We start from the raw sequence: 15,057 nt of genomic DNA on the forward strand, positions 1-15,057 counted from the left end.
TTCAGACACTTGGCAAGTGACTCATATTTATGATGTTACAGTGTCCTGGGATCACATGGTCACCTTTTGAGAACCTTCCCACAAGTAAAGTCAATGGAGAAGCCAGATTCACTTAACAACTGTGTCAGTAATTTAACAACTCCACTGATTCACTTAACAAGTGTGGCAGGAAAGGTCATAAAATAGGGCAAAATTCATTTAACTAATGATCACTTAGCAACAAAAAATTTGGGCTCTATTGTAAGCCCAGAGGACTACCTGTATTTATTCTATTAAAAATTGGCATGTTTGCTTCTAAAACCGCTTCTCATGATTTTTTGATGAGATTTTTCAACAGACTGAACTGATCATTTTGATTTTGCAGATCCCTTTAAGTGTCTTGGGAAAAACCCAGGGGTCCTTGGACCATGCTTTGAAAAATACTCATTAAAGTTAATCAATGGTGGTTAAATACAACACCTATTTAGAATAGAATAGAATGGAATGGAATAGACTAGACTTTTTTATTGGCCAAGTGTGATTGGACACACAAGGAATTTGTTTTGGTGCAAATATACATAAAAGAAGTATATACATAATATACATAAAAAGTATACATAAAAGAAAAGATACACTCATTGAGAATCATAAGGTACAACACTTAATAATAGTCATAGGGCCGTGATTGCAAGCCTATGGCATGCGTGCCACGGGTGCACGCAGAGCCATTTGTGCAGGCACGCAAGCCCCAGGCAAACTTACCTCACTGCGCATGTGCGTGCATCCCAACTGATTGTCGGCTCATTTGAGGCCTTTTTCGGCCTACCAGAAGCTTGAGGGAAGCCTCTGCAGGCCGAAAAATAGACCCGTTTCGTCCCTTCTGGTATTTCTGGAAATATAGGAAGTGATGACACGGGCCTACTTTCCTTCCTGCAAAGGCTGCAGAGGCTTCCCTCAAGCCTCTGGCAGGCCAAAAAAGGCCTCAAACGGGCCAAAAATCAGCTGGGAGGTGCAGTGCAGGTAAGGGGGTGGGGGGGGGGGGAATTGTGTGTGCATGTGCAGGAGGGGGGGCGTGCATATTGCTTTCTGGGTGTGCGTGTGCAATTTTTGGCACAGGAGCCCAAAAAGGTTAGCTACCACTGTCATAGGGTACAATAAGCAATCAAATCATATTAGGAAACAGTCAATAAAAATACTAAGGACAGAAGCAACAAAGTTACAACCATAGTCATAAGTGTGAGATGGATGAAAGGAAGGATGGGAGGATTAAGGGTAACAGTAAAATGCAGACTTAATAGTTTGGCAGTGTTGAGGGAATTATTTGTTTACAGAGTGATGGCATTTGTGGAAAAAACTGTCCTTGTGTCTAGTTGTTCTGGTGTGCAGTGCTCTATAGCGTTGTTTTGAGAGTAGGAGTTGAAACAGTTTTATGTCCAGGATGTGAGGGGTCATTTCCCAGAAAGAAGAAAGAATGAAACAGTGGGCATGGAGTTGATATACTCTTAAAAATCAAAATGTTATTCCAAGCATGAGGTGTCTTCAGAATACCAACCTTTTCCCCCTATTATATGTTTACATTATAAGAGCAAAATCTTTGGACAAAGTAAGACAAACTAGTTTGTCCCCTTTTGAAACAAAAATGTTATGGTGAATATGATGAAACTTGATGAGATGCCCAAACTGACAACTTTGATCAAAGACATGAACTACATTTTGTGCTGATTGGAAATCCTTAGACATTTTGAACAAAATGGGGGAAAAAGTGAAACCATGATATATATCTTGATGATTAGAAAAAAAAAGATGATTATAGAAAAAATGTAAGTTATACTATAACCATAGAGGCTAATTTACATGTATACTTATAATGGCTGTAAATAAAATCAGAACTGTCTTTATATTTTCTTTTTTTATGCACTTTTATCTTTGTCTTCTTTCTTTTCCTTATTCTAAATATTTTAAACCCCACCTTTTATTCTTTTACAGGTGACAAAAGATGGAGAGCATATAGTATTCCTTCCTCCTCCTATTTAAAAAAAAAATTAAACTATTAAATTGAAATAGTTTTTTTTTAAAAAATAAAAATACATACATTCTAAATATTTGCTTGTTATTTTTTAATCTTAAGAAATCAATAAAGTTATTAAAACTTTAGTAAAAGTGTTTTTCTGTATTCAAGGAAAAAATGTTCAAATTAAATAATTAAATAGTTAAATAGTTCGGGGGGATAAAAGTTCCAGGGGGTTGTAAGGCTAGGATAGGCTCCAGCAGAAGAAAGGTCCGGGCCAACCGTGCAATGAGGCGGCCTCCCGCGTTCCGCATCTGCCCGGACCTCTGGAAGCCGAGCGCTCGCCAGGAGGAGGCGCCCGGCCTGGAGGCGGCGGCAGCAGCAGCAGCGCCAGCCCTCCGATTCCTCCCGGCCTGCCCGACCTTCTCTCCGCCCTGCGCCGTTTCCTCAGTTCAGGGGCCGCGATGGCGCTGCACGGCGTGCGGGTGCTGGAGATGGCTGGCTTGGCGCCGGCGCCTCTCTGCGGCCTAATTCTGGCCGACTTCGGGGCGCAGGTGGTGCGGGTGGACCGCTGGCCCCGCACGCCCTTCAACCCGGACGTGCAAGGCCGCGGCAAGCGCTCCATCGCGCTGAATCTGAAGCAGCCCCAGGGCACCGCCACGCTACGTAGGATGGCCCAGCAAGCGGACGTCCTGGTGGATCCCTTCCGACCAGGTGCTTCTTCGCCAGGCGGGGAGCCGGGAGGTGGGCGGCTTTCACGGACCGAAGGAGGAAGATTTCAGAGCTCTCTGTTCAGTGTGGTCTGTGCAGGCGATCCATGCAAGTGCAGAGACCTTGCATGAATTCTGCTCTTTCAATCGGAGTGCGGTTGGAAGGGATCTTGGAGGTCTTCTAGTCCAGCCCCCCTGCTCAAGCAGGAGACCCTATACACTTTGAGACAGGTAGCTGCCCGGTCTCTTCTTAAAAACGTCCAGTAATGAAGCACCTACAACTTCTGAAGCTGAGCCGTTCTACTGACCCAAAGGCTTTTTTTCAACAGGCAACTGGCCTTGCTTGTTTTTCTTTGAAGACGGTTCGTTTCTCATCCAGCCCAGAGTTGAAGGAGCTTCTTGGATGAGAAGCGAAACACCTTCAAAGAAAAACAAGAAAGGCCAGTTACCTCCCCAAAAAGCATCTTTTGGGACAACCATGACCTGGATGACTGAGAATCTCTCATAGACATCAAGCTGTTCCATTGGTTGATTGTTCTCACTGTTAGGAAATGTCACCTTAATTCCAAATTGTTTCCCTGGATAGATTACTTTCCATCCATTGTTTCTTGTCCTGCCTTCTGGTGCTTTGGAAAATAAGTTGATCCCCTCCTCTTTGTAGCAGCCCCTCAAATACTGGAATACTGTTATTCTGTCACCCCTAGTCTCTAGACTAGCCATATCCAGTTCCTGTAAACGTTCTTCATATATTTTAGTCTCCAGGCTTTTAATCGTCCCAGTTGCTCTTTGCACTTTTCCCAAAGCCTCAACATCTTTTTGGTAATGTAGTGACTAAAACTGGGTGCTGTATTCCAGATGTGGTGTTACCAAGATTTTATAAAGCAGTACTAATACTTATATGACTTTGATTCTTCGCCTCTGTTTACACAAGCAATGATTATACTTAAACGATCTTGCAATGTCTGTTCTCACTAGGCCCTGAGATTACAGTACCCACATTCGAAGGGCTGGTTCTTGCTGCCCTTGGGACTTGTTTTGCTTGTTTTCTTGCCGATGTTTCATCACCAGGCTAGATAACAGCAGTGTGAGGGAGGAGGAGGTTTGCTGGCTGTGTAATCATAATTTCTCCTGCCAGCCTTGATGGGGGGCATAGCTTCTTTCTGCCCTGCCTCAAGACTTGACAGGACAGGCTACTAGATAAAGAACTGCAAAGCTCACCTTTTCCTGCAAATATGATGTTGTTTACCTACCTGGGTAACGAAAGATCAACAGGAAAACAACCAAGCTCAGACACCCTTCAATCCCAAGCTACAGATATTGTCTTCTACAAATTACAGGTAGTCCTCACCTTACGAGCACAATTGAGCCCCATATTTCTGTTGTTAAGTGAGGCATTTATTAAGTGAGTTTTGCCCCATTTTCAGGACTTTTTGTGTCATGGTGGTTAAGTGAGTCACTGCATTGGTCAATTTAGTCACATGGTTGTTAAGTGAATCTGGCTTCCCCGTTGACTTTGCTTGTCAGAAGGTCGCGAAAGGTGATCACATGACCCTGGGAACATAGCAATGGTCATAACTGTGAACCAGTTGCCAAGCATCTGAATTTTGATCATATGATCACGGGGATGCTGAAAAGGTTGTAACTCGGAAAAATGGTAATAAGCAGAGATGGTATTCAGCTGGTTCTGACCGGTTCTGGAGAACCAGTAGTGGAAATTTTGAGTAGTTTGGAATCCCACCACTGACTGGCCCCGCCCCCATCTATTCTCTGCCTCCCGAGTCCCAGCTGATCAGCTAGGTCTTCTTTGGTTGCCCTGCCCAGGAGAATAGAACTGGAAAGCAGGTTAGTGGGGTGGGGAGAGAATGGGGATTTTACACTATCCTTCCCCTGCCACGCCCAACAAGCTACGCCCACAGAACCAGTACTAAAAAATTTTGAATCCCACCACTGGTTATAAGTCACGTTTTTCAGTGCCGCGGTAACTGAACGGTTACGAAACAAACTGCTGTAAGTTGAGGAGTACCTGTACTTTGGGTATTAACTACTGATGGTGGAGAACCAGTTTGGTCTTGTGGCTAAAGTTCTAGGTTAGAAAACAGGAGAGTGTGAGTTCCAGTCCTGCCTTAGGCATCAAAGCTGGCCTGGTGACTTTGAGTCAGTCATTCTCCTTCAGTCCGTAATGTAAGTCTTGGGTAACAAGATGCATGCCTCGATGTGAGTGATATTGAGTTGGCCACACCCAGCCAATAACATGATCACCAAGCCATGTCCATCTAGTCATATGACCACCAAGCCACGCCCACCACCTAAGCTACGCCCACAGAACCGGTTGTTAAAAATTGGAATCCCACCCCTGGGTTAACGTCATTGCCCAGATCATTGGTTGCCCTCTCCCCTCTTTGGAAGAGCTTTATAGCTCCCGCTGCCTTAAGACAGTTCAAAACATTCTCAAAGATCCATCTCATCCTGGGTACCTTTCTTTTTGAACTATTACCATCTGGTAGACGGTACAGGATAATAAAAACAAGGACAAATAGGCTGAAAAACAGCTTCTATCCCAGGGCAGTAGCTCTGTTGAATTCTACTGTATTGTGCAATATTAATACAGTATCAGGGGTTTTCAATTCAATGTATAGAATGTGAAGGTTGTGTGTTCGTGTTTATTTTCATAGTCATGATATGCACTGAAGATGTTGTTTGATCTCATTGTGCAATGAGAATAAAGCAAATTAAACTAATCTAATGTTAGTTCTTACAGAAGTTGGATATTTTATTTTCCTGTTCAGGTGCCATGGAAAAACTTGGTCTCGGTCCTGATATCCTCCTTCAGGATAATCCCAGGCTCATCTATGCCAGGTTGACAGGATTTGGCCAATCAGGAAAATATGTCAAATTGGCAGGCCATGATATCAACTATCTGGCAGTGTCAGGTATGTGATTGTATAATCTCCATTATAGAAATTTTCTAAAATAATATGGAAAATGTACAGAGTTACAGTTAACATAGTTAAAAATAAGGTGAAGGTTTTGTTTTTGTTTGTATATGTTTTTAAGCCAGTGAATAATTGAAGCTCATGAATACGTCCCTGATTGCAATTCATTATTTTAAACTTGTTAATTTGAAGATGAGAGGCCTGCAATTTTTGGAATTCCCCAGCCAACATTCTGGATTACACAGAGTATATTTAGGATGATTAACAAATATTTCATTTGCTCTTGCAAAACATTGAACCATGGAGCAAAGTCCAGAGCTCAATTCGACACAGCAAAACTAAAGCAATTTATTCATTCATTGCAGGTATATCCTATCTTTCTTTCGTGAGTTTGTGGCTGTTTACATGGGAATCTCCAAAATATCCCTATAAGAGCATCCCATGAATTAGACTGGCCTGAAAAAAAGTAGGAGTAATTTCCCCAAAGTCACCCAAAGATTTTCTAAAACTGGAAACGGTTTTGTACCAAGGCCCAGTCCAACCCCTTAATCACTATTATACTGTAGGTTGACATGAGGTTTTCTAGAAATGGCTTACATTTTGTCCTTGGCTAAATCAGTGTTTTTCAAACTTGCAAACTTCAGTCTCGGCATTCCTTAACCAACGTGCCGGATTACACTATCCAAAGATTGAAGAAGCATGAAAAAAGAATTGCAAATAAATCTCCTTGATTTTGTTCAGTAAAAGGTGGGACAGAGAGAGGTCCTCAGGCTTTCAAGATTCTGATATTATACTCTACAACAATAAATAGCGCTATTAGAACCCTTTGAGTATACTGTTCTCTGTAAACATATATCTAAATTTAAAAGACAGTAGGTTGGATTGCAATGGATTTCATATTTGGAAGTATCATTTACATTTTAAAAGGATAAGGAAAAAGACACTAAACTGCCTGGGCCCTTTAAAAAAAAAAGAATATTTCTTGTATATAGGTGTGTTGTCTAAACTTGGCCGAAAAAATGAAAATCCTTATGCTCCAGTCAATCTTCTGGCTGATTTTGCTGGTGGAGGAGTCATGTGTGCAATGGGTATCATCATGGCCTTGTATGAACGTACAAAATCTAGAAAAGGGCAGGTCATTGATGCTAGCATGGTAAGTGTCTTTGTGTCTGTCTATATCTATCTATCTATCTATCTATCTATCTATCTATCTATCTATCTATCTATCTACCTAAGAAGAACAAAGGAAACTGTATTAGGAAACCGACCTCCTCAGTCCTAAAGACTTTTCCTGATCCACATTCCATTTGAGCCTTTTTTCGTGTGACGTTTATTTCTTTGTTTATATCCCGTCTTTATTATTTTTACAAATTCAGGCAGCCTACATATTCAGCCTTTCTCCTTGTAGTTCTCTCTTGAATTCCTGGTGAGCCCTTGTAAGCTGTAGTTGATAGAAATGGAAGTATGGCTTCCCCTGGCAAAGGGGAAGTTGTCCCTAGGTGTCTGCTTTGGTACTTAAGTATGAGTGAGCTTGTTCACTTTTTCTTGAAAAATTACTGTATTAACATGTATTAGTATAGGCACAACATCTGTCATGCCCTTGGTAGAGTCAGACTCTGAGGGAGAGGAGGAACAGCCGACAGGGAGTGGAGGTCTTGCTCCGGAGGTTGTGGAAGAGGCTGGGGAAGGGCAGAGGCCCTCTGGGCAGTCAGAGGAAGAACAAGGCCACTCCTCTCTTCATCCTAGAACACCCAGGGAGGAACGGAGAAAGAAACAACTTGGCTTACGAGAGAGGAGGCGGCCATGATTCCCCTCATTGGTTGCAGCTTGGGAGAATAGTATATAAGAGAGACGGTTACAACACAGTGTTGCCAACACAGAAGCAAAACGTGTTTTATTTTGGGGTGAAGTTATCTTGGTTGGGATCCTTCCAACAGACTGCCTTGTTATTTCCTTGAATTTGGTAATTACTTATCCTGGTCCGTTGTGGAAATTTCGTCATTGTACTTTGTTTTGGGTTTTTTATTTCACCTCTATCTGCACATTAAGTTCAGACTATTACTTTCTTTTAAAGACTATTTTTGAGTACGTTTTATTTCCAACTGAGAATTATTGAACAGTGGGGCCAAGTTGGAGGCATTAAATGACATTTATTTACATTTTGGTTTTGTTACGTTTGTCTTACACTCCGGGTCATCACAATATCTGTACAGGTAGTCCTTAACTTACAAAAGTTCATTTAGTGACCATTCAATGTTACAACAGTACTGAAAAAATTGACTTAAGACTATTTTTCACACTTACACTGGTAGCACCCCCAGGGTCATATGATCAATATTCAGATGCTTGGCCAATGGTTCATATTTATGACCAGAGTCTTGTGATCAATTTTTGCAAAATTCTGACAAGCAAAGTCAATGGGGAAGCCAGATTCACTTTACAGTCAGGTTACTTGTTTAACAACTGCAGTGATTCAATTCACAACTGCGGCAAGAAAAATAATCAAATGGGGCAAAACTCACTTAACAAATGTCTCATTTAGCAACAGTGTCTCATTTATGTCTCATTTAGCCAGCAGTGTGCAGCAGCTGCCAAAAAAGCCAACACAATCCTGTTGCATTAACAGAGGGATACAATCAAGATCAAGTGAGGTACTAATACCACTCTACAAAGCCTTAGTAAGACCACACCTAGAGTACTGCATCCAGTTTTGGTCAGCACACTATAAAAAGATGTTGAGACTCTAGAAAAAGTACAGAGAAGAGCAACCAGGATGATTAGGGGACTGGAGACTAAAACTTATGAAGAACAGTTACAGGAACTGGGCTTGGCTAGTTAGTGAAGAGAAGGAACAGGGGAGACATGATAGCGGTCTTCCAATATTTGAGGGGCTGCCACAGAGAGGAAGGGGTCAAGTTATTTTCCATAGCACCCGAAGGCCAGACAAGGAATAATGGATGGAAACTGAACAATGAGAGATTTAACTTGGAAATAAGGAGAAACTTTCTGACAGTGAGAACAATCAACCAATGGAACAGCTTGCCCTCGGAAGTGTGGGAGCACCATCACTTGAGACCTACAAGAAGAGACTGGACTGCCATTTGTCAGAAATGGTGTATGGTCTCCCGCTTGGGCAGGGGGTTGGAGTAGATGACCTATAAGATCCCTTCCAACTCTGATTATCTGTTATCTGTTAACATAAATTTTGTGCTCAATTGTGTTCGTAAGTCGAAGAGTACTTGTACTGAGAATCTTCAGTTACAGAATTTTCTAACTGTTATAGTGTTTTAATGACAATTTATTGTGTTCCTTTAAAAATAGAGAGTTTGTATACATTTTGTCCTTAGCTTTTGTTACTCGACAAGGCAATTACTCTCAGAATACAGGCAATAAAAAAGACTATTTCAAGGGCAGGATATTGGCCACGGAAGGATACAAAGAGAGCTAAAGAATAGAAAGGCGGTAATTTGGGGTGGGGGGTGGGGAATCAATTGGAGATGAATGTGAAAAAAAATATACACCACAGTTATACATTTCGCTGTTAGAATTTCAGGAAAGCATTAGGGAAACAGGATGATTCAAGATGGCCGCTATGGCATCATGGCCATCATCTGGAAGTTTTTGAGCTTCTCCATGATGATGAGGGCATTTACTTCATCTTCAAGAAAGAACATCTAGTACAAGAGTGTCAAACTTGATTTCATAGAGGGCCGCATCAGGGTTGTGTTTGACCTTGGGGGAAGCTGGGTATGTGTGTGTGGCCAGCTCAACGTCACTCGTGTCGGGGACACCTGTGGCGGCCTGAGTGCTCTGCCAATGAAAATGGGCTCCCAAGCTTTCGTTTTTGTCTGCAACAGCCTCCTGCAACCCTCTGCCAGTGAAAATGGATCTCGCAAGCAGCCCTCCCAAACTCCATTTTCACTGGCAGAGGCACCATGGGCCGGTCCTTCACTGTTTCTAGGTTGGCTTCACAGGCCAGGTCTAAGCAACCTGAGGACTGGATCCAGCCCCCGGGCCTTGAGTTTGTTACCCCTGATCTAGTAGAATAGTACAATATATTCCTAGTGGCATTATCTTTGCATAGGATGTTACACAATGGTTTTTGTATTTCTCTTTAAGGTAGAAGGTGTAGCATATCTAAGTTCCTTTCTGTGGAAATCTCAAAACTCGGACCTCTGGAACAGAGGACGCGGGGAGAACCTGTTGGATAGTGGAGCCCCTTTTTATGAAATATACAAGACCTCGGATGGGAAATTTATGGCAGTTGGTGCACTGGAACCACAATTTTATGAGCAGTTCATCAGAGGTAAGTTAATCAGTCCCGTTTAATCAGTTTAAGAACCACCAAAGACTTTGGACTGATGCCACGTGTATCTAAAATATGTTAATAATGTTTGTACAGTTATTAGCAACTCTTTCCATAGTAGAGTGTAGAGCAAATGTCTCATTTTATCAATAGAGAAACTTCGAACTGGGAATCGGTGAGCTTATTGTTACCATACAAGTTGCTTCTGATGGGGGTTTTAGAAGTTGTTTTATTTGCTGAACTGAGTTACTGGGTTTTCCCAGTAACTTTATTTTTCTGTATAAGAAGAAATATCTTTCTGGGTTCAGTTCCAAGTGGGGGAAAAGACACTGGAAACATGGAGGCTGCTTGAAAAGATGGTTTAATGGTGGACAGGACCACATGGCTTGGAGCTCCAAAGAAGGAAGGGTCACATGCTTCAAGATGAAAGAAAATAAGGAAGGGCTGAGATGCTGAAAGTGCCTGGATTTTATACCCTCTGTTGGGATTTGCATTTGAGCTTGTATTCTGATTGGTTGTCAGACTCCCATGGGGAGGGGGCAACTCTAGGCTGTCCTGGGTTGCAGGCTTGGTTGAGCCTTGCTGGATGATGTAATGAAAGGACTTTGGGAAATTCCTATAGCTCTACCTGGAGATCTTTGTTATGTAAAATATTTTGGCCCATTAACAAATGTGGGTGTGAGCTTCTGCTTCTGAGGTGAGTTTCTGCTTCTGAGTTTCTATTTCTCTTTTTAGGGGAAATATTCTGCCTTTTTAATATTTCCTAGGATGTTTCATTTTTCTAGGAGAGGAGTGGGTGCTAACTTCCTCCATAACGAACACGCTTTATCTTACCTTTCCGATTGCATTGTTCAAAAATAAATTTTGGGCCACCCTTGGCTGTAAAAAAAAAAATCTAGAAAACAAGATAACAGATAATTACAAGGAGTGCAACATGAAACATCAGAGAAATTATTTGCTTGTAAATAGAAATTGTTTTAGAAAGCTATAAACATATTAAATATGCTCAGAACCTTGTTACACACACTTGGGTTGTTGTTGTTTTTTAGTATGGTAACTTTTATGCCAATGGATTATTCTGTATCTGCATGGAAGGTAACCTCTTTTTAAAGGCATTGCTCCCTTTAGAAATTGCCTTGCTAAATAAAAAGCAACTTGCAAATAAATGAGCATGCATATGCATTTATTTACTGTTCTTTAGGCAGCTAGGCTTCAGAACAACAAAAGCTGACATTTTTCGTTTTTCTTTCAAATCCTAATATGCCAAGTCCCTTTTTTGTTCTTTTCTTGAAAACAAATAGTTCAGTGAATTAGTTTGAAAGAACAAAGCTATATAGTGCATATTACGGTAATTCATTTTCTGGGAATGCAGAAGAAATTAAGCAAGCTACAGAGAGATATAAAACAATGACCAAAATTCCAGGTGCCAGAGGCAGATTAATGCTAGAACAGCACTCATTCTGTCTCTTCTTTCACTTCTACAGTCAGGTGGGGTTGTCTATTGTTCTGGAGAGCCCCAGAGAATCCATTCTGGGATCTTGTAGCTTCTGTGAAAACATTAAACAAAAAAAGAAGGTATTTGATTCAAACCTGACTGGCTGGTGACTTCCTGGTACCTTAATGCAATTTTCTTAGCATGTTAGGGAAATTGTTTTTCAATTTTAGCTTCCAGGTTTGATGCTCCCATCAAACTTCTCACCAGGCCAAAGCTACTTACCTTCCAAAGCAGCCTTGTAATTGCCACTAGCTAAGGTGGAAGCATTTTAGAGTGGAAGAATTGTTTTTCATGGACGTACAGTGGGGTCTCTTTGACAAGGAGCTATTGGGTTTCTCTGGGTCCAGCTATCAGTGGGAAATGACTTTTATTGTACAGATAACAGATAATCCTCAAAGAAAAACAAGAAAGTTCAATTTTTCAAGAGGCAATTGGAGTTTCTTGTTTTTCTTTGAAGACATTTCGTCTTTTTCAAAAGCACCTTTGGAATAATCTGGAATTACTTTGTTGAGCCATCCGTTTTGTATCAGATTAATAACATCTGCACCATGACCAAGTAGGCAGATTTTGTGCATTAGCAGGCATTGACATTTATGGGAAAACATGCATTTTGTAACTTTCCCCCCCATATTCCTAGTCTACTTTTTAAAATAGGCTTCCCTTATATTTCTCATTGCTCCCAATATACATTATTTGCTCAGAACAGCTTGCTCGCCAACACTCTTTTCATTAAATCGGCCTATATGTTTCTTTTTAATATCTCCAGGTTTGGGACTGGATCTTCAGAAACTTCCCAGTCAGATGAGTTTCTCAGACTGGCCTGAAATGAAGAAGATATTTACAGATGTATTTAAGAAAAAATCCCAAGCGGAATGGTGTGAGATCTTTGATGATGTGGATGCTTGTGTGACCCCAGTGTTGACTTTTGATGAAGCTGCCTCTCATCCCCATAATGAACAGCGGGGATCTTTTCTTAAAAATGATCAGGAAGAGATAAGTCCAAGACCATCTCCCCTTTTGTCCAGAACTCCAGCTACACCTTCATTCAAGAGAGATCCTTTGATAGGAGAACATACCAAGGAAGTTCTCCTGGAGTATGGTTTTTCCAAAAAAGAGATTTTACAGCTCCATTCGCTCCAAGTAATTGAATTAAATAACCTTAAAGCAAACTTATAATATGAAAGCCCGCAAATCAAGAGTTTGTCTTGGGCAAATCGTTTTTGTTTTTACTGTAGCAAGATAGGTCCAATTTCTTTAAAATCTTCGGAATTTGCATTCATTGTTTGCTATGCATTCTAAACAACCCTTTTAAAATGAATTTCTACAAATAATTGTTGGTTTTATTCTTTAATTACTGAAAGATGGTGCTAATAAAATGCCTATTGTTGTGGCAATGAGCAATAAATCTAAGGGATTACAGAGGATCTAACTGGCCAGCAGGGATCAGTGGGTTTCTAGCTAGCAGGATCTAAGAGTGTTGAAAATGATTGAAACAGATCTTATATAGGGCTCCTTGAGGAAATAGTCCTTGGAAGGACAGGAAGTTTGTAAATCAAAGCCAGTTACAGCTCAGGAAGTTTATTTGAAAGAGATTTGCTCCCAGTTTAATTTATTTTAACTCTTCCCTAAGGTTAAACAAGAATAGACTTTGTGCATCTGCAGAACAAACAGGTTTAGCGTTCCATTATGGCTGACCTTATATCAAATAGAGAGAAGAGAGAAATAATTCAGGGTCTCAACTTATACAAGTGACTGAAATAATGCAAATAAACATGTAAAAATATAACCCTTACATAGACTATAAATTGTCACATAAAAGGTTCAACTTTGCCTCTAGAATCCTATCATCTTTTAATTTTCCCGAAAACAAATGAAATATTTACTGGGAGGCGGTATTGTGATAATACGATAACCATTGTCCAGTCGTGGCAAGCAAGAGATGTTGGCGGAGAGTGGAGCTTTGCTTGAGACAAACCTATATCAGCATCAAGGGCAAGAAAGAGTTGAGAATAAAAATTGAGGTTTTTTCGGATTTCTGGTTTGAACGGCTTCGGTGACAGACAGGAATCCGCGATCGTGCGCAGTTTATGTCTGGACTCGCCACTGGAGCGCCCCAAGCCGGCTGTTTTTGGGGCTAAGCCACCCTGTAGAAGTGATGAAGAGGGGGGAGACCACCAGCAGGGTTGAGGAGAGCCGCATCTCTCCTCCTCAGCTGGCCATTACTCCCTTTCCCGAAGGCAGTAGGAGCGGTGGTCAGAAATGGCCGCCTCAAAGAAGAACTCAACCAGAAAAGAATGTGCAGGAGGAAGATAAGAAGTGAAAGTTTTGGCTGACCAGGTTAAGTTGAAAAAGCAACAACTAAGGTAACCTGGAATTTAAATTTTACAAAAAATAACATTGCTCCCAAAGAAGAATCGGAAGCAGCGAAAGAAAGTGAAAAGGGAAAGGTTTGCCTTTTTTCTTCTATCTCCTTCCTTACATTGACAACTAAGAGACTTAAATAAGAAATCGGAAAAATCCGCTTTGGCATCAATAGGCAATTAAGCTGAAAATATAACTAAATGCCAAAGGGACAATAAAGATTTCTGGACATTAAAACCTTTTTCTTCTATAAGCAGGAAGGGAGAGAAAAAGAATAAGGGCTGGATCTGGAAGAGGGAGGAGACTGCCTGGACTTCAAAAGAATCTAAAGTAAAATTTCAATAAGACTTCTAAAAGATACATTTTAACTGAAACTTTGCAACTAAATAGTAACCCCAGGAAAAGAAAGTGAAAAAAAAGTGTAAAAAGAAACAGCTTGTGTGTATTTGGATTGCTTGGTGACTTTTGGATTTTTGGTTACTATATTTGAACGACTAAAACCAATTGGGTGGTTGTTTAAAATTTGTACAATGGCATCATTTCTAGATGAATTGAAAATGGAACTTAATAAGTACAAAGAAGATGCACAAGAAGGGAAGGGTTCTTTTGGCTTTGTTTTTCAATTCTTAGAAATGGAGATCTGGAACTATGAGAAACAACAAGAAAAGACTGCAAAACAAGAAGACTGGGACAAAGAAGAAGCAATTAATGAACAAGCAATTTTATGTGGGGAAGAAAAAGGAAAGGGGGGGAAAGAGAATGGAGAATTTAAGACTTAAAAAAACAACCAAAGAAAAGAAAAATAATTTGAAAAATAAATATAATACTGGAAAGCAACAGAAAAGGGGAATACAGAAGAGAGAAATAGAGGTAGAGAGACAAGGGGGTAAAAAGGGGAGAGAGATGAAGAGAAGGAAGAAGGAAAGGAAAAGAAGTTACAAAGGACCGGAGCAAGATATAAAGAAACAGGACCTATTTAGAGATAATGGGTGAAAATCTAACTGAAAAAGGGATTCGGTAAAGGTACATAAGATTGTATTGTTATATTTGTAATAGAAATAACTTTAGAAAATTGGAAACAACATATGATTAAAATGAGGGATAAAATAGTTAGTGTAATATAGTGAAATGTTTGTGAATAAAATAAGTGAAATAAAATAAATGAGAAAATTGAATTAGGAAGGAATGGGAACATTTTAATGAGTCAATGTTTTATAAAATATAAGTGAAGGGGGGGAAATTAACTATGGAAAGTCTATAATTGT

General features: G+C 40.5%; 1 protein-coding gene across 1 annotated transcript; it reads left to right on the forward strand.

Moving 5' to 3' along the window:
• Positions 1-2,195: 2,195 nt before the first annotated feature.
• Positions 2,196-14,532, forward strand: AMACR (alpha-methylacyl-CoA racemase). The gene is made up of 5 exons (XM_026715597.2): positions 2,196-2,701; positions 5,484-5,627; positions 6,623-6,783; positions 9,750-9,936; positions 12,198-14,532. Exons 1-5 carry the CDS (start codon positions 2,452-2,454, stop codon positions 12,605-12,607), a joined length of 1,152 nt encoding a protein of 383 aa, XP_026571382.1. The 5' UTR covers positions 2,196-2,451; the 3' UTR covers positions 12,608-14,532.
• The last annotated feature ends 525 nt before the right edge of the window (positions 14,533-15,057 follow it).

This window comes from Pseudonaja textilis, chromosome 2 (genome assembly GCF_049901715.1).
Source record: "Pseudonaja textilis isolate UNSWEBS1 chromosome 2, rPseTex1.2, whole genome shotgun sequence".
NCBI lineage: Eukaryota > Metazoa > Chordata > Lepidosauria > Squamata > Elapidae > Pseudonaja > Pseudonaja textilis.

Coding starts and splice junctions, on each gene's coding strand:
- AMACR (XM_026715597.2), top strand. CDS start 2,452: ATGGCGCTGCACGGCGTGCGGGTGCTGGAGATGGCTGGCTTGGCGCCG. Junction 2,702..5,483: donor GGTGGATCCCTTCCGACCAG/GTGCTTCTTCGC, acceptor TTTCCTGTTCAG/GTGCCATGGAAAAACTTGGT. Junction 5,628..6,622: donor CAACTATCTGGCAGTGTCAG/GTATGTGATTGT, acceptor TCTTGTATATAG/GTGTGTTGTCTAAACTTGGC.